Raw genomic sequence first — 19,286 nt, 5'->3', positions numbered from 1 at the left:
ACTAAAGCCCCTGATACAGTGAGCAAAACTTCAGGAAACAAGGAGGATTCTGGAAATGTAATTCAGAGAGATGAAGAGTTCCTGTTAGGAGGGAGATGTGGTGAGCTATGTTCTAAAACAGGTTCCTGTACTCTCAAATCCATTGGGGAGAGACTTAATTTTGAAATATGCAAAGGGAATGGTTAGGAGTTCCTCTTAGGAGTTAGGCAGAAGCAGGATTCCGTCTGGGACGAGAGCGGACAACTCTCTTGAGCTTTCCTGACACTCAATCTGGCCCAGCTATTTTCTGGAAACCAGATGACGAGCTCAATCTCATTTTCTGAAGAGAAATTCTTAGCGTCGCTGAATGGGCAGGAAAAACCTACAGTTTATTGCAGGCCCTCTGGTAGGGATTAAACCAAACTTCCATACCCAGAGAACCTGGGATTGTCCCCTTTGGGAAATAGTCTCTCTCTCTCTCTCTCTCTCTCTCAAGAGCACATTAATAGTCTATTGGCCATTAGTTCTATTACTGTTCTCACAACTGTCAAAAATCAAACCACTAAAGCAGATTTCTGGGTCAGATAAAATGTTGAATTGTATTTACCGCTCTCATTCTCTTGTTCTTCTGTAGAGCATTCTCTCTCATGCACGTGTTCTTTCTCCCTCTCTTATTCTCCCCTTCTCCCCTCTCTCTCTGTTCCCCATACTCTCCTTCCCCCCCCCCATCCCCCCATTCTCTACTCCCTATCTTTAGGAATACCACTGTCAGATTGTCTCCGGCTTTGGCTGTTGAATTCATGTGATTATGAATGTCCCATTTTCTCTAGTAAATGCAGGAATGTGAACTCAGTGAATACTGAACTGAACTGGCTCCCCGAATCCTTTTGGTTCCAATCACCTGGATCCCTTTTAACGTCTCCCCGAGAACCACACTCAGCCCCCTCTGGTCTGCTGCATCACAGTAAACTTCAAACCCCGTCAGAGCATCCAAGCCTCACTCATGCCACTTGCAGACCTCAAACCCTTTCTGTTCTGCATTGTCTCTGCAGATGAGGGGCTGAGACTACTGCACACTCACCAAACCAGAGAGAGCTGGGGCACCGCCCTGGGGGATGCATGAAACCATTTGACGTCAGGCTTATGCCTGATACCCAGCAGTGAAAGAGCTGTGAGGGAGTCACCAAACCCTGCAGTGCTAATCAATTATAAGTGTAGCACTTAGAGAATTGCTTTTCTACCATAGACTTCAGCACATTTCTGTGAAATGGGGAACATGCCCCACCTCAGAAGAGCAAGGACTGCCCACGTTCGCTTCTCAATACAGCTGCACCCACCCTCCCACTGTTGCTCAGTTGGTCATTCTCCTCAGCTTCTTCCACCCAGCAGAGACCTCTGCAATGGGAGGGAAGTGTGAGGAGCCAGCCCTTTGGCCCAACATGGGTTTCTGGGAGTCGCAGTGGTTCTGGAATGGTTTGGGATGAAGTCTGTTCATTCTTCTCCGTGTTGTTATTGTGCCCCGGACTGATGCTAACATTCTCTCTCATTGCCTCTCTTCCTGCTCTCACATCTGCATGTCTGCGCTGCTCTGTCTAGAACCACCTCAGGCCTCAGGAGGGTGGGCGAGTTGTGTAAGTGAGCATACTCTCATCTCATAGCAAACCCATGTTGTCCTCCCTGTGCTGCTCTGTGTGTCACGTGCCAGTCACTCTCCCTTCTTCTCCCACAACCTTTGGGATGTGGGAGAGGAGGGAGTGGAGCTTGCTGTGAAGTGTGAACTTCACACCCCCCCTTTCCCCTTTTGTGCCCCAGTAGCATGTCTGTGTCCCTGTGCTGTGATATTATGTGCTGCTGATTTCTAGCAGGAAACTGAGGAAATTCCCTTCTGGCTTTGACATGGTTCCAGCTATGGCTTGGGAGAGCCCTCCCACCCCAAATCATTGCTCCCAGGGGGACAGACAGCAGAGGATGCACGGGGGCGGGGGGAAATTCCAGGTCACTCGGCAAGTTTTCAATCAAGCATTCGCATTTGTAAGGTTTCTGGAAAAGGCAGAGAGTGAATTAGCTGGCAGCTCCCCCACCGCCAGCATTTGCTCCTCCTGCACCTTTCCCATCAGCTCCCTGAGAGCTGACCACATTCCCTTTGTCAGAACTGGAAGAGCTCAGAGCCCCAAATGTCTTTTCCTTTGAATACATGTTTCCCTGCCCTAGGACATCTTTAGCTCACTGCCTGGGCCCTGGAGCAGACTCGGGGGTGAGGGGTGGTTGTGAGATGGGGAAAGTAGCATTTTATCCTGTTTCAGCTCCTGAAATGAAATAACTTTTCTAGACGTGGGACAAAATGGCAGACAGAGAAGGGGCTATCTGGGCTGGGCAGGAGGAGAATGCTGTCCTCTTTGCCAGGTGGCTGAGCAGCTACAGGGCAACTGAGGTGGTCACGTCAGGTTCTTGTCTTGATTCTAACTGAGTGAACGTGAAGCCCTGTCCCATGCAGACTCTAGTACAGACACCATCAGTGACCAGTGTCTGCACGGAGAAGTCACAGGGGACTCTCAGCCTGAAGATCCTGTCTGAGCCCAGCACAGACCCTGGTGGTGGCCAGTACCCCTTGAGGACATTGACAAGCAAATGGCTGATCTGTTCAATGTAGCTACCTGGCAGGAACAGGCAGTAGGACCCTAAGAAAGGAAGTTCATGTTTAAACAATACCATTTTCACTGCAGAGTGACAAGAAGAAAATCCCAAGCATGAACTGAATGTGACTGGCCAGAAGGTGACCTGGGGCCTTGAGTAGGCGAGGGAAGCTTTGAATTGTGACATGCTCCAGAGTCCAGGGGGCCAACCCAATGAATTTCCCCAGAGTGCATGCCCCACTGTGTTCCAGTTGTGTGACTGCTGTGTCTGTCTATCCCTCTGTCTCTCACCAGTAGCATAAATCGGAGTCAAGCTCACTACCTATGTGCTATCTCCATGTGTGAAGGCAGCTCCAGAGCACAAGCAAAGTTCTGGACAGACTCATGGTGGTTTTTACTTGTCTCATTTTTTGCTGATTGCTGAATTTCCAAGGCTGCCTCCCCATCCCAGTGTACAGCTGGGCTGGGCCAGAACCCCAGGTGCAACCAAATGGCAACACCTAAGGAATCTCCTATCCCCATCCCTTTCCAGCCAGACACACAACTCACTTCCACAGGGACCAGAGATGCTCCATTCCCACAGTCTCTGATGTACAGGAATTCTTAACAGAGCTGTAGGAAATGCAGAAGCCCATCTGTCTCTGGGCTGCCTACAAATTTTAAAGCCCTTCAACCCTTAAGTATACCAGGAGACCCTGGGAAATAAGTATGTTCATGGCCAGCGAGGAAGGGTCCTCCTCAGGTCAGAGTTCACTCCACATGTCTGTGTTTTCATGCATTCAGTCCTGTTGACTCTGTGACTGGTGTTATACAATGTCTGAGTGTTTAGGGCATTATCATGTGGATTTAGGAAGAACTGGGCCCCTGCATCCAGATGTGGATTCAAACATGTCTCAAAGATCCAAACTGAGGCAGCACCCTGGACCTCCCCCATCCTGATGCTACAGAGAGAGAGGAGGGATCTGAACATAGCTGTTGCTTAGACCCTTCACTTCTTACACCCCATACTCCCAGAACAGTGAGAGCCTGCCGGCAGCACCAAAGACGTTAGAAAGAATCAAAGTGATCAGTTTTGCTTGGAGTGGGTGGAGCTGGTGTCGTCCCCGTCCAACTGAGTATGGGTGTCAGATGATGGTCACCTTGTCTATGTCCCACTGAACAGGAGATTCAGACAGCGCTTTGATCTCTCTCTCACACACACCCATATACACACAACACACACACACACACACCATGTGACTGAACATGCGCATCAGCTGTTGTTTCCACTGCACAGCCCTGTTTGTTTCTGTGAGAATTTTTTGCATGTTGGTTCTTCTGAGCCCAGCAGCCCCATCTGACTGTGAGCATAAGCTTCAAGCAGTCCCGTGCGTCAGCCCCATCCAGTTGTTCATGAGCTTTGAACAATATTTTGTCTCTGCCCCACAGCCCCATCTGTTGCTCATAAATGGCAGACAGTGCTCAGGCACAACTCCAAGAGGGTGCAACCTGTGGCTGATTCTCGTCATGGTGCCCTAGCCCCATCCAAGTATACATGAGCTTCATACAAAGCTTAGTCTCCATCCTACTGCCCCATCCTTCTGAACATGAGCGTGATTTCTGTGCTACCCAGCTGTATGGGAAGAGCCTCTTAATAATAATCCTAGTTTCTTCGTTGAGTATCCTCTGCATAGTCCCACTTTGGGGATATGTGTCAACTGGTATCACTGAACGGTGCAGCCTTCTCCTAGCAATGCCTGTTAGAGTGCTCATGTGTCCCCCCCCAACTCCACCTCCCCCCTCACCCCCCGGCTTTGAGCACATTCTGAGGGTGGAGCTATAAAAGAGGGTGTGGCGATGGTCACCTCAGTTCCTTCCAGTCATGCGAGGGTGTGAACTTTCTTGGGAGTCAAGATCCCTAGGAAGGTGCCTTACTTTGTTAATCATTAGCAAGTTAGGTGTAAATAGAATGCTCTTCGTCTTCTTTAAGCATGAGGATCGCTAACTGTCTAGCCAGTTTCCCCTGTAGGATAAGAGTTCATGCTTTACTGAGAATCCACCTGATGAGCACTGCAGACTAATAATGCCCCCTATTAAGGAGGACCGTAATGGTGCTGAGCATGCACTGAGAGCACCCTTTGTTGTCTCTGATGCATCTTCAACATGGATAGCTGCAGCGATAACTGTCTGAAGACAAGCATGGCTATGCTCGTCCACTTTTCCCCATCTAACAAGGTCAAAGATTGAAGATCTTCTGCTTGAAAGGGATAGACTTCTTAGCTCTAAAATGGATGGAGGATTGGAGAAAATGAAAGAAACAAGATCAACAGCTAGCTCACTGGGTCTCTTGTAACCTTTCAAGAGAAGAATTCTTATAGCTGCCTTCAGATATTGAAGGGAATATTATCCACCTTATTCTTCATCTTCATATTTCAGCAAAGGCAGACAACACTACCAACAGCAATCCTCTGCTTCTCAGCAGCAATATAAAAGATGTCCCTTTAAATCCAAGATGAGACAAAAGAATTCATCCTCCACTTCTTCTTTCCTTACAGTTAAACTTCAGGTTTGACATGAAGATCGGGAACCAGAAACCCAGCCTTAATTCTGTTCCCCTAACAGTTGGAGAACGTTTATGCCATTTGGACACTATAGTTTTGGACACTATAAAACACAGTTGTATGATCCAGTTTGAGAACCTTCCTCTAAACGAATCTCCCCCATCAGGACCCTTCTTACAACTCAGTGTTAAGAACAAAAATCAACACTCCACTAAGGGAGAAAGAAGTAGAAAAGGTTCCAGTAAATCTAAGAAATCGGGGTTTCTACTCCTGCTCTTTCCTAATTCCTAAGAAAGATGGAGGTCTTTGTCCAGTCCTGGATCTGAAGAAGCTAAACCGATAGATCCAAAGGTTTCATATCAGAAAGTTAACTCTAGGATCCCTTATCCTCTCCTTGTCCCATCTAGATTGGTTTGCTGCTCTCTATCTCAAAGAACCGTACTTTCATATTTTGATAAGCCCATCACATGGGAAGTACCTTAATTTTGACATAGGTCATTTCCAACACAGGGTTCGCTCCTTTGACCTTTCTAGTGTACCCCAAGTATTTACAGAATGTCTATCTGTACTGGCAGCTTTTCTGAGAAGATGGGATTTTTATTTTACCATAATTCAATGATTAGCTCCTAAAAGCAGCTGCCACAGATGAAATGAAGGGAGTCACTCAATTCACATGCTCTCCATTAGAAAGGTTGCGATTTTTGATAAATGAAAAGAAATCCCTATTGACATTTCTCACAAAATATCCTTTTCATAGGAGCACTTGACTCCAGAATGATGAGAGCTTACCTTCCAAAGGAGAATTCCTGAAGATGAAATCTACCATTCAGTCTCTACTTCAAAGTCCATCTCAGAATGTAAAGTTCTTCCTCTCCCTACTGGGTCTTATGGCATCACCGTATATGTTACCCCTTATGCAAGACTAAGAATGAGACCCTCCCCTTCAGCACTGATTGGCAAGAAACTTCAGACCTGCAGTACAGGATATGAATCTAATACTTAACATTCCAACAAGCTTCTAGAAAGCTCTTTTGTGGTGGATGAACCAGGAACACGTACGGAGGGGCGTGATGGTCAGCCTTCCCTCTCCTTTCATGATCATTACAACAGATGCCTCTAAAACAGGATGGGGTGAGCACCTCAGCAATCATTTAACGAAAGTTCTCCGGAATCAGAAAGGTGACCCTCTGGCTATCCGTGTCCTGGAGTGAAGAGCAACTCATTTGGCACTCAGATCTTTCCTCCCTTGGGTGCAAGGATCTGTGGTTCAAATGACCATGGACACTATGACAGCTGTGTACTGTGTGAACAAACAGGGAGGAGCCCATTCCTCACAGCTCTGCGAGGAGGCTTTGGAGATGGATGTATTCTTCACCAGAATTGTCCAGTAGCTCTGCGTATGGCATGATCGCTCAACCAGTTAGCAGACCAATAAAGTAGAGACTCTTCCAGAATGCAAGAATGGTACTTCTTCAAGACTGTGATCCAGGACATTTTCTCTCTTTGGGGTGCTCCAAATATAGACCCGTTTGCCATAAAATTCAACACCAAATGCCATTGCTTTTGTTAAAAGGTGAGCAGATACTTCTGCTCTTGAATAGATGCATTCCTGCTCAGATGGGGTACAGATCTAATGTATGCTTTCCCACCATTCCCTTTAAGTGTGAAGGTTGTGAAGATGATCAGACAGGACTCAGCAAGGATTATATTTATCACCTCTGCATAGCCGAGACAACAGTGGTACATGGACTTGCTCCTTCTTTCCAAAGGGAACTGCAGATGCTTACCTGTGTCTCCAGACCTTCTGTTATAGCAGCACGGGAAAGTGTACCATCGTGATCCACTTTCATTGCATCTAACAGCATGGGCACCAGGGCTCTGACAGAATTAGAGAATGGTTCTCTATGGATGTACATGTTTTACTTAACGCTAGAAGGTGATCTAGGAAATGTTACCATTTAAAATGGAAAAGATTTTCACTATGGGTATCTGTTAAGGATATTGATTCTGAGTCAGCTCCTATTCAATCCATATTAAAGTATTTGCTGTTTCTAAAGAATAAGGATGTATCTGTTACATCACGCAGGGTACATTTAGCTGAAGTTGTGGCTTTTTATATACCAGTAGTCAATCTATATTCTTGCATGATATCGTTGAGGTTTCTGAAAGGCTGAATCGTTATCCCCTGTGAGACAGCCTGTTTCCCCATGAGATTTGGACTTAGTGCTATCACACCTCGTCTCCACCCTTCAAACTGTGTCTTCTTGCTGTCTATTACATCTTCTGACTAAACTGCATTTGTTATAGCGATAATGTCAGCCAGGAGGTTTAGTGCACTTCATGCCTTAATGACTCACCTTCCAGTTACAATTTTTCATAAAGATGAAGTAGTTCTTCATCTGCACCAAAAATGCATACAAAAAATAATTTCTTATTTCCCTGTCAATCAATCCAGTACTCTTCAAGACCACATTCAAACAAGGGCAAGTCAAAGCTACACTGTTTGGATGCTAAGACTGTTACATTTCTATTTCAATAGGACTACAGATTTTAGATGTTCATGCAAGCTCTTTGTTTTCTACATGGATGCCTGTAAATGAAATCCATTTCCACACAAACTGATGTCGGTGGGTCAGGCTGTGTAGAGTAGAAAAGGGATAACAGTGCCTCATGGGCTCCCTTGCTCTGCAGTGAGCACACGCCACAAGAGCAGTGGTTGCTTCTGTTGCGTGGTTCAAACAAGTCCCACTAACTGAAAATTGTAAAGCAGCCCCGTGGAGCTGAATACAAATGTTTCCCAAGTGTTATGTGTTAGATATCGTACCTCAATCAGATGTCCAGTTTGGTGGCTTGATACTGCCTTCCTTGTTCTAATTAGGACTCCTTATCCACCATGCATCTTTCAGTCTATACTGCTGACTACACTGTCCCGAGAATGGGAATTTGCAGAGGACACTCAGAGAAATGAAGGTAACTTACTTGTGGCCAAGATTCCTCGAGATGGACTCTGCATAGTCACACTCCTTCCCCTTCTTCCCCTCTTCTGCGGCGCTGTGAGTACTCATGGCTCTTCCCGTGGAAGGCATTGAGGCAGCAGCTGCTGCCATGTCCCCTTTTACAGCCTTATGCTCAGAAAGTGCTTGATCGCTGAGGGGAGGGGTAGGAGGGGGCACGTGAGAGCTCTGATAGGCACTACTAGCAGACGGCTGCACCATTCAACAGCTCCAGCTGATGCATATCCCAAGAGTGGAAATGTGCAGAGTCCATCCCAAAGAACCTTGGTTACAAGTAAGTAACCTTCATTTACCTTTTGAACCGGAGCTGCCTAGCGAGGACTCTTCCCATAAGCAGCACAGACAGGAGGCAGGCATTGCTCATATATAAAGCACTTTATGAAGATGCATTTCCGCTTAATGTTTAAAAAAATAAAATAGAGAGTCATCGCAAGGGGGCAGAGTCCAGGTTGTGTATTCAACCGTAACCTTTGCTTTGCCTGACTCCTGCTTAGCTGTGCAGCCTTAACATTGCCTTATTGTAACTTTTTGCGTTTAATTTCCTAATTTTTTTAAAGACAGAAGCTTTAAAAAAATAATAAAAAGGAGGGGGGAAGGAAAAAGGCCCAATTCTAAAACCGACTAGGAGCAGTCAACACAGATTCCCAGGTGTCTGCTAGTACTGAAGACTAGATACGCATTTCCAGACCTGTGCGTGTCCATATCTATATTAGCTATATTACACCCTGTGAGGGGGCCCTACTGTCAGCAGTGTTAAAACATTCCTGGGCAAAATTTTGATCTCACTTGTACCTGTGTAAAGCCAGACTGATCCCACTGAAGTCAATGGATTTACTCCAGATTTACAGCAGTGTAACTCTGAAAAGAATGTGACTCATATAACTTTCAAACGTCAAAACCAAATTTCCCTATACCTGGCTTAGCACTTTGATCTCAGTGAGATTTACAAAACAAGCTAGGCTTGAAGGAAATCAGTCCCGTAGCTTGAATGCGACAAACATTTATGTAATCAAATCAACTGCCTCCTATTACTCAGCTTTGAAATATGCTGACTTTCTGAGCTGTCTCTCATTGAGTGTGCACCTCCTGGCTTGATGAAAAATAGCTATTGCACGTGCTCAGTGCACAATTTTATTTAATTTACACTATTCTTTCCAAACCAGCTGAAGTGCCTACTCACTCCTAAGGACTGGATCCAATTTCAAGTGTCAAACTTCGGCCATTTTGGGTGTTCCAAGGTATGGTTAGAATTTTCAAAGCAACAAAAGTGTAGTTTTCCACACTTATAACTCAAATGCAGAAAAGGGATTTTAATCAAACTCTCTAGATAAACTTATCATCTGATAGGACACAAACAAGGAGGTTCAGCTCAGTGTCTCAGGTAAATTTCTCAGAAGTATCTTAGCATGTGAAAAAAGCAGGCTAGAATGGAAGCTGTTTTGCAACCTTAATGTACAGTTCTGCCCTCCTAATGCAGCCCCCTGTCCAGGGCCATCTAACTGCCCCCACACACAGGAGCTTCTGGGTACCAATATGCCCTCTTCCAGGACCAGCCAACTGCCCACATAATGCAGCTCCTCTAGGGATCAATATAACAACCCTCAAAATGCATCCCTTTGGGAACCACCTGACCTACCTTGAAGATGATACAGTGGCTGCCCATAAGCAAAGGAAACAACCAGAGAACAGGTAAATATACAGCTGGGTGTCATAGATGGGTCAGAGCAGGAGTCAGAAGCTAGGAAGCAGAAATCAGAGACCAAGTCAGGAGTCAAGCCAAGGGTTAGAATCAGGAGTCAAGCCAAGAAGGCGGTGTAGAAGCAGGATCTGAAACAAGTCAGGTGGTCAGGAAGGCAGAAATCAGGAACAGGATAAGGCCCAGGAGTCAGGCAAGAGGCAGGATCCAATGTAGCAGCCAATCAGGAATTCATCTAGTTGTTCACACAAATTCCTGTGCCTCCCGGCTTATATAGTGAGTCTGAGCTAATTGGAGAAGCCAGATGTCTCCTCCAGTTGGGAGCTTTGTGGGCGGTGCCTATGGTGAGCAAGGTTCTACCAGCCCATACTTGCTGCTGGTACTAGTAAGCTGCTGGGTGCTGGCTGTGGTCTGGGGACCTGCAGATCCAGGTTCAGGACCCATCATCCTTCACACGGGGGCAATTGATGATTCAGATCCAGCACAAGAAACTTCTAGTGTCCCTTGAGTGGCGTGTTAGCACAGGACCCATTCTGGGGTGCACCTGCACCAAAGCCTCTGGAAAGCTGTGACCATCGGGGCTGCCTACACACTATCTTGTACTATCAAATGTTCTAGCAGAGGTTATATAGCCACATGGCCCACCGCTGCCCCTGCTCTTTCTAGCCACCACACAGCCAGGTTGGAACTTCCTTGCTCCCTTCCTAACACATAGGCCCTGTCTGCAGTGGTCTGTCATGCCTGCCTTTGTATTTCTAGTTAGTGCTTTAGAGGACATGAGAGAACCTGTTATTTGGGATCAGGTAATTCCCACTGCCCCATTCCCTTGTTGCTATGACCCTCACCAATGAGATGGTCTCAAAGAATGGCTCTCCTGGCTGATAGCATTTCAGGACAGGGGCATCTGATACAATGTGTGTCAGGGTGTCAAACGTTTGCTGGTGAGGAACTGCCCAGTTCTGCTCACCATCTTGCCTTGTGTATGCCTGTTGTATGGCCTCCGCTCCTGGACAGAACATTTCTCGTTCCTGTGAAGTGCTGTCTCCCTTTCATAGCAAGTGACGCTGACGTGTCTCTGAGTGCCTTGCTCTTGCTGGGCTCTGCTCTCTGCCCCACTGTTGTGAGCAAGTGTTGCACGTACATCACTTTTCCCTGTATGAGATAAAAAATTTTCTGGGATCAGTTTTACATTCTTGTCCCTGCCTAGCCGTAGAAAAGCTTGTAGTTTTCTCTCATGGTTTAATTCAGCTTCTGTACCATTGCTCCCTTCTCCTGCAATGGGGATATCATCTGCAGTTATTTTCAGCCTGGGCAGTCCTTCCAGCATTAGGGAGAGTTTCGCTGGAACGCCTCTGATGCTGGGCTTGTGCCCATCTGCTTGTACAGCCATCTATAGCCACCTAATGCTGTGGGTGTCAGCATGCTGGACTCTTATCCAGGCCTATGTGCCGTTCCTCACCTCACAGACCATGAAGATGCTGGGGTTGGAAAGTGCGGGCAAGATGTCATCAATTGTGGACAGTGGCTGCTGGCATCTTTTCAATGCCCAATCCAGTGGCTTTGGGCTCGGAGTCCCCTTTACCACCACCATGCTGCTTCCCCGGGCCATACTGGCCTCACCAGGTGCTGTGCTACCCCTGTTTGCAAACCGAGGTCCCTGGCTCCCACTGCCAGCTGCTGCACTGCAGAGGACACACTGCTCAGACGCTGCCACCGTGTTTTGTTCACAGAGAGAAATGCTGAATGCAGGTTACGTTGAACAAGTGGAACTTTGTTAAATCGCGTAGAATTGGAGGAGGGTGAGAGAAGGGAGATCAGAAAGAGCAAAGCCTGGAAAAACTCTCAGAGATTGAAAAGATTTAGATTGTTACTTTACAGAGGAGACAAATGAGGGGGGATTCAGTTAAAAGTATAAAAAATACTAAATGGTTTAGAGAAGAGAGACTGGGCACTTTGTTCTTGTCACATAGCACAAGAAAGGGCATGCAGTGAAATGAGAAGGTGGCAAGTTCATAATAGATAGATGAAGTACTTCTTCACAATGCATGATTAAACAGTGGAACTCGTTGCCATCGTGTGCCTATTTTAGAAAGGCTCTTATGCCACCCTCATCACCATGGTCTCTGAGCACCTTCCAGCATGCTTTAAGCAACATGACTAACTCCTGTCACATGTGGCTGATTCTCTCTCATCCTTTCCCCAGGGAGAGAATTTGTGTGCAGTTGAGTGGGTTGTTTCGACAGCGTTTTGTTTCTCTGAGTTTTCCTTTTTTTTCTTTCTTTTCTTTCTTTTTTTCTTTATTGTGCATATCAGCTGTCAGTGAGGTCAAGAACTTAGTGAGGTTCCAAAATAGATTGGGCATTTCTATGGCTAACAGGATTAGCCATCGCCCGGGTAGCTATTTCTAACATGTGGCAGGAATGCATAACTCTGTGCTTTAGGGCTTAAAACTCTAATGATTAGAGATCATGATCAGATCTTCCTGGGGATCAGATTATCCCATATCTGCTATTGGGGAATTGTGACGAAGTGGGAGTGTTCTTAATGTTTTCTCTGGATATTTCTGGATATTTCTCTGGATATTTCTCTGGATATTCTCAGTTTCCCCTGGGCAGTTCTTAAGTATCTAGGTGGTGGGATAAGCGTGTATGATTGTTGCAGAGCCCTAGAGGGCAGGTGTGTGCAGGGGTCTGGACACAGAGAATGGCCTGTTTCCTGGCAACTGATGGCCTGGCCCTTCCCCCCTGCAAGGTGAGAGCTAAAGGGTTGGAGAACAAAGGAATCAGGTGACCTCCTGGCCCGGGACAGGGACAAAGCCCAGAGGAGGAGGGGCTGGAGGGGGAGTCGGTTGGGGCTGGCTGAGGACATGGAGTGAAGGGCAGACGTGGTTGTCTGGCTCACTGTCCCCCAGAATGGACCCAGCTGAGGGGTCCTGTTCTCTGCACCTACAAGCTCTGTGTTAGACCATGTTCCGGTCGTCTAATAAACCTCCATTTTACTGGCTGGCTGAGAGTCACAAAGTTGGGGGGCAGGACCCTCTGGCTTCCCGAGGAGCCCACCTGAGCGGACTCGCTGTAGGAAGTGCACGGAGGGGCAGAGGATGCTGAATGCTCCGAAGTCAGACCCAGGAAGGTGGAAGCTGTGTGAGCTTTGTGTCCTACAGACAGGCTGCTCACAGAAAGGAGACTTCCCCAGAGTCCTGCCTGGCTTCGTAGGGAGCAGTTCCAGAGCATCGCCCGGGGACTCCGTGACAGGGATTCTCAGACCTCCTCTGAAGCAGCTAATGCTGGCCACTGTTGGAGCCAGGCTACTGAACTCGATGGACCGCTGGTCTGATCCAGTGAGGCAATTCCTGTGTTCCTGTGTTGCTGAGGAGACTCCATTTTAGTTGTAGTTTTCTCAGGGCTGACAATGTCATGCACAAGGTGGTGGAAAACCAGGGAGATCTACAATGGGAAGGAGGGCCTGTTGGGCGCCAGCATGGTGGTGGCTGAGGTTAGCATAAGCCATTGTAATGAGTTGCCATATGCACCACGCCTTGGCCTGGTGGGGAAGTGTGGCCGGTTTTCTGCATGCCCTTTAATTTGGAAGGGTCAGTGAGCCTTTGTGGACAAGCCAGAATTGTGGACCTTTTGAGTTCCAGAGATCTGGGAGAGCTCAGACCACAGTCTGAATGTGCAGGAAAGGGACTAGACTGGGACACTCTCTATATCAACATCTCATCCAAAGAGCAGGTGTAGGATGTGACCAGCCATGTAGGCGGGTGATGACCTGCCAGAATCCCAAGAAAGCAAGCAACTAAATAAGTTTGGGAGGTTTTGTGTCTGGTGCCTTGTTGATGTGGATATAGGAGTCCCCCAAGGCAACAAGCTGAGGGTGTTTCGTCACCGTGGGCACGGTCAGTGCCTTTATGAGCCATGGAGCCTTTGGCAGCCTGTACCTAAGAACTCAGTCAGCGTTAGCTGTGCTCCTGGGTTCCACTGTTAGGTGGCTGAATTTAAAGGATTTGGTTTTACCTGTCTCTTTTGGATCTAAAGTTGGAGGAGAAGAACCCTGTTCCACCTGCCACCGTGCACTTTCTTGGCTTGTGATGGGCTAAGCAGCCTGGAGGCGGCGAGGGGGGCTGGTCTGGGGCGCAGGGTGCCGTCCTGCCAGGTCTCATAATGCAGGCTTTACTGTGAGCTTCACCAGTCATGACAGCATAGTCGGCTGTCTATGTGCTGACCACAAATCTTCACTGACCACCTTCAATTTGTGTTCATGTGACCTTGTAGCACTTGCTGTGTGTATGTCTAGGCAATGGCTCTGAGCGGGGACTAGGCAGTAAATATCTGCCATAAGACATCCTATATCTGACATGTCTTTTTTCTCTTGGACCATTCCCAGTTTGGACTGTGATAAGTGATGAGCTGGGTTGAATCAAGGAGCCTTCTGAGTGGTGCTGGGTTTCTGGTTCTCAAATGCTGTGATTACAACAGACCCATTTGACACTCAGCTAGCTGAGTCCTTAGAGGAGAATGGTTATGGAGAATGGTAGGGGGAATAGTGGAAGGTTTTTGCCCTCTTCATGTTCAGCGTAGTCTTCAGTCTATGCAAGTAGGAGCTTCTCTCTAAGTATTCTTCCAGAGTCTTCGATTCCACCAATAGCCACTGGTCACCCTTGCTGCCAGCCACGCAAAGGCTGAGGCATGTGGGGGCTTTTGAACATTTTACTCTTTGTGTATTAAAAACAAGGTATTTCCTTGTATCAGTTTTAAATGTGTTGCCTTTCAGTGTCATTGTGTATCCCCTGGTTCTTGCGTTGTGAGAAAGGGTAAACAGGAGTGTCAGATCTACCCTCTCCAGTTGGAGTGTTGGCCCACGGGGATTCCCCAAAGCTCACTCCCAGGAGAAGGGTGCAAGGCAATTAGAACGCCTTGGATGTAAGCACTGTTCCTCACCAGCTCCTCCACTAAGGGTGGAAATCATCAGGCACCTCTAGCCCCGTAATGATTCCTTGGCACGGGATCAGATGATCCCCCTTTCAGATCACTTTGCAGAAGGCCATTGAAGGACAAAGGATGGCCCGACATTCCCTGAAGGCAGCTCTTAACACTTCAGATAAAGCAGCTCCGTCTGTTGCTACTGCTGTTACCATGCAGAGAGCAGTGGCAAAGTCTTCCTGCAGACTTCCTGTCTGCGGAGAATACTTACTTTTGGAGGGCCCGGGGTTTTCAATTCCTGCATGGTTAGGCTTGGTTCAACTTTTTGATCTTTGGGAGTTTATCAGGCATTCTTCAGGAAGCATCCTGACAGTAGAGTACATCCTTCCAATGTCAGAGACAGCCCCAGCCGCTTCCATCTACAAACCAACAGAGAAACCTCACGGACATTTACCTATTATGGGCAGGAAGATCTAAATCTCAGACAGAAAACAGTGACTTCTCCTTCCACTTCTGGACTCTCATCATTTGTGAAAGAGAATATTGGAAAGCCTCAGACTGGTTCCGTGAATTTCTTCATCTTTCCTCTCCCTTTTGAAAACTGTTGGCGGCATGCAGTGAATGGGTTTTGCAGATCACCCAGAGATGCTTTTTTCCATTCAGTTCTGCCCCAAACCAGTCCCTTTCCCCTCGCTTTTCAGGGATAACTCTTGTGAGTGAAAGTGTTCTGAGGCTCAGTCACCACCCTCCTTCAGGTGGGGAGGAGCAGAAGTGAGACCTCAGCCCAACGGAATCAGGGAGGAGGATTACTGTGCCCATTATTGCCCCAGTTCGGAGATGCCAGGATGCCTCATCACCTTCTGGACCTAAGAGGACAACCCCTTCCCTAAATCCAAAGCACTGGTCTCAGCTCACCCTTACCTTTGCTACAGCGAGATCACTATAACGACAAAGTTCTACATTTGGTCTTCCCATTGCACCAAGTTTTCATGCCAGATCACATGAGAAGGCAGGGGATTTGCATCTCCCCATACCTCAGCAATTGGTTGGTACGGGTTGTACATCACAAAGAGTGCATGTCCTCACCTAGACCTGAAACCTTTGCAACTGGCAGCATGGTTAATGCAATCTTGATGTGAGGAGTTGAGGATTACTTATTGCAGGTATGAAAGCACCTGCTGGAGAGTAAAAAAAACAGCGACTAGAGAGTCTTACTAAGCAAACTGGTTAAAAGCTCAGCACCCCAGTCTTGGCATCTGTCCCTAACATCCTGGATTATTTGTTACTTTTGAAGAAATCTGGATTGAGCCTCTTGAGTCCATTGATAGGACACAACTGTGTCAGCTCACCAGGATTCTGGTCAAGGAACCTGTGTTTGGACACCCTGCTGTAAAATGATTCTTAAACAGGTTAGCCAGGCTCTTCCCAGCTATATGAAATTCAGTTCCCTCATGACTTTTACACTGAGTTTTCACTAAGCTGATGCTCCTTTGCAACCTTTAGGAGGCTGGCTCCTACAGGCCCTTTTCTTCCCCCTGCATTGAAGTCAGTCGAAATCACTCCTATCCTGTGGTGGGAGAATCAGGCCCTATCTTACTTGTTTCCAAAGACTGCATTCCTCATACCAATAGCATTAGCCTCAAGAGCCTGCTAACTCCAAGCCTTAATGGCTAGCCACATGGCCCCCCACTCACTCCTGGCACACGGTATTCCCTGAGGATGAAGGTAGCAGAGCTCATTCTCCCTGGCCTAAAACAGCTCTGCCTCACGTCTGCAAAACGTTCCTATGGTGGAAATAGGTAGGGGTGCCACCTGGAACTCGACCCATTCCCTTACATGGCATCAGTCTCGTGGCCTGGCCTCCAAGTCTGCTACCAATTTGGGAGAGCAATCCTGCAATCACTTCTGAATGACTCTTCTTCTCCCATCCTCCTCACTGGGGATTTGGGACTGCCTGTCAACCTCCCCAGAGCATGGATGTGTGCCGACAATGCTCGGCTCAGAACGTACGTTTATCCACCAGTAACTGTAGCTCTTTGAGTAACTCCCCAGCCCAGATCTCCACCCACCACTTTGTTGGAGCGTCTCCTAGATTCAAAGTGGAAGGAACTGAGGGGTGGGAACCACTGTGCCTTTTGAAAGGCTGAGTAGAACTGGCCAAAATTGTTTGGCAAATTATTTATTTGTCAAAAATGCAGTTCTTGGTCAACTAAAACTCTTCACGAATTCAGGTTCAATTCAGCAGATACTTCCAGCTGGAAAAAAAATTGGGGGGGAGAAATCCTGGCAAAGTGGAAACATATTTATTTTGAAATGACGTTTTGTTTAGTAAATTAGCTAGATTTGATGAGAAAAACTCAACAGAAGCAAACAAAAGACTCAAAAATGAAACATTACATTTTGAGTCGAACACAACATTTCATTCAACTCTAAACTATTTTATTTATGTATTTGTTTGTTTATTTATTGGGGGGGTTGTTTTGGCAAGAAAAACTGGAAAATTGTCATTTGGGGTTAACATGAAATGAATATTTTTTTTAATTTTTCTATTCGGCCACAGAACTAAAAACTCAGTTATTTGCCCAACTCTAGTGTTGAGGGAGTGTGGTGGGGGGGCCCCCAATGGTCACAGCTCTCCAGAAGCTCCAGCCCATGGTGCTTTGCACAGAGATGTCCCAGTCTGCTCTGATACCCCCAGGGGCAGGTGAGTAACTGTTCTTTCCAACCATGAAGCCAAAGCCAGAATGACCCAGGCAGCAACAGAGAGAGGGGAAGGGTAACATGTCACGCAGCATCAGAAAGAGCCAGACAGTGGCTGAGACGGAAGCGAGGCACTGTCTGAGAGCCCCAGGCCATTAATTCTGCCTTTCCACTGGATTGGCTGCAGGCCTGCGCGGCCTCCCATCCGTATGGCTGGGTTAGAGGCTGCTTCATCCACGTCACATAAAGGTGCGTCTGCCTCTCAAAGAAGATTGGGTAGTGAAGGAAGCACCGTGGCCTAGCTACGCCCACCCTCGCTCCAGCCTTTAGCATTTCACCCCAGGATTAGCTGTTGTGTTTTGTGTCCATGGAGCACAGAAACAGCCATGGGGTGACTTCAGTCCCCTCTCTGACCTCTGATTCCAGTCCCACATGCACCCTTGTATCTGCCCCACTCCCCATTAGTGACCTGGCCCAGCTTTTAGTGGAATGGGAAGATCTGACGAGAACTGACAGTCAGCTCTGTTCTTGTGACTATTCCCTGAGCCTCTCCCTGGGGCACCCAAACAGGTATCGGTGCACTGGACAGCCAGTCTTCAGTCCCAGGATGTTAGTGTTTCAGTTTAAATACACTCTTTAATGCTTACACAAATTCTTCTGATCCCAAGGTTGATCCAGGATAGAGGCGGCTGGTTTTCTACCCCCAGCACCAAGTCCTGCCTCCACCCAGCCAGATACCATATGCTGTCACTCACTCCCCACCCACTGCAGCAGGAGGCAGAGAACTACCCCGTGGTGCTAAACAGCTGGTATTGCATTGCATTGCACCCATTCTATCTGGTGGGCCGCGCTCTGTGATATTGGGATACCCAGACCCAAGCCAGTGGGTCCGAGGACCTGGATGAGGGATGCCTCAACCCATACCAGTGACACTCAACCTACCCAGCCTGGGGCTACCTGGACCCCCCCTGTGGGGCTGAGCTACCTGGCCTGGGGCTACCTGGACCCATGCCAGTGGCGCCAAGCTAGCCAACATGGGGATACCAGAATCTGAGCCAGTGAGGCCTTGCTTCTCTGCTCAGGGACCCTCAAACCAGAGTCCATCTGCCATGATTTCCTTCACAGGAACATTCAGAGCAATGCCACATTGATCCACAGTGGGTGAGAGGAGCCTGTACCTTTGGCAATGCGAGAACTGGCCTTTCCTAGCCAGTCTGGCGGAGAGCCTGGGATGTGTACACTGAGAGAAGTGAACCTTCTCTGGTTCCACCCACCCACCACCAATAGCCACCTAGGGGGAGGGAGGGAATAAACACAAGCAGAAAAGAAGACGTTCTTCAAGGAAGAGACCTTGACTGTAGCACATAGGGTAGCCCTCAGTGGCACGTAAACCTCACAGCTTCTAAAGGAGCAGGGGGCACACTCAGCCTTCTCCAGCCGTGCCCCTCTCTCACGCACACACACGTGCCTGGGTCAGCATTACCCACACGGAAGATCTCACACCCTGCATTAATGGGCCAAGAGAAACAGTCAAAACACCTTGTACCCCGTGTCCTGCAATGCCACCTGTGTCCCAATACTTAGCTCTCACACCTCCCCTGTGGTGACACACACTCTTGCTCAATACCGCCTCACTGTATGGCAGCTTTACTCCCATTCACACCCCATGATGCGATATGAGCCCAGCTGGGTCCATCTTGTTCCAGGCTTGGCTCTGCCCTCTGTGATGGCAGAATGCGCTCAGGAGGTTTCCATTACTTTCTGATAGCATAGTGGGACGTAATGTCAAAGGCGGATTCACA

General features: G+C 47.7%; 1 protein-coding gene across 7 annotated transcripts in view; it reads left to right on the top strand.

Annotated features, from left to right (window-relative positions):
- SHANK3 (SH3 and multiple ankyrin repeat domains 3) overlaps positions 1-19,286 on the top strand; it is a 769,810-nt gene that overhangs the window by 744,752 nt on the left and 5,772 nt on the right. For 2 of the 7 annotated variants that reach the window (XM_073329053.2, XM_073329054.2), the window contains one exon: positions 737-781. The exons of 2 other annotated variants lie outside the window; for them this stretch is intronic. In XM_073329053.2, the coding sequence (XP_073185154.1) occupies positions 737-781 (45 nt within the window). Of the gene's footprint in view, positions 1-736; positions 782-1,575; positions 1,611-5,909; positions 18,294-19,286 lie in introns of those variants that run through there. 3 more of the 7 variants (XR_013635242.1, XM_073329059.2, XM_073329060.2) reach the window with 3 other exon arrangements.

The sequence above is a fragment of the Lepidochelys kempii genome, chromosome 1 (genome assembly GCF_965140285.1).
Source record: "Lepidochelys kempii isolate rLepKem1 chromosome 1, rLepKem1.hap1, whole genome shotgun sequence".
Classification (NCBI taxonomy): Eukaryota; Metazoa; Chordata; order Testudines; family Cheloniidae; genus Lepidochelys; species Lepidochelys kempii.
This window is presented reverse-complemented; position numbering and strand designations above follow the sequence as displayed.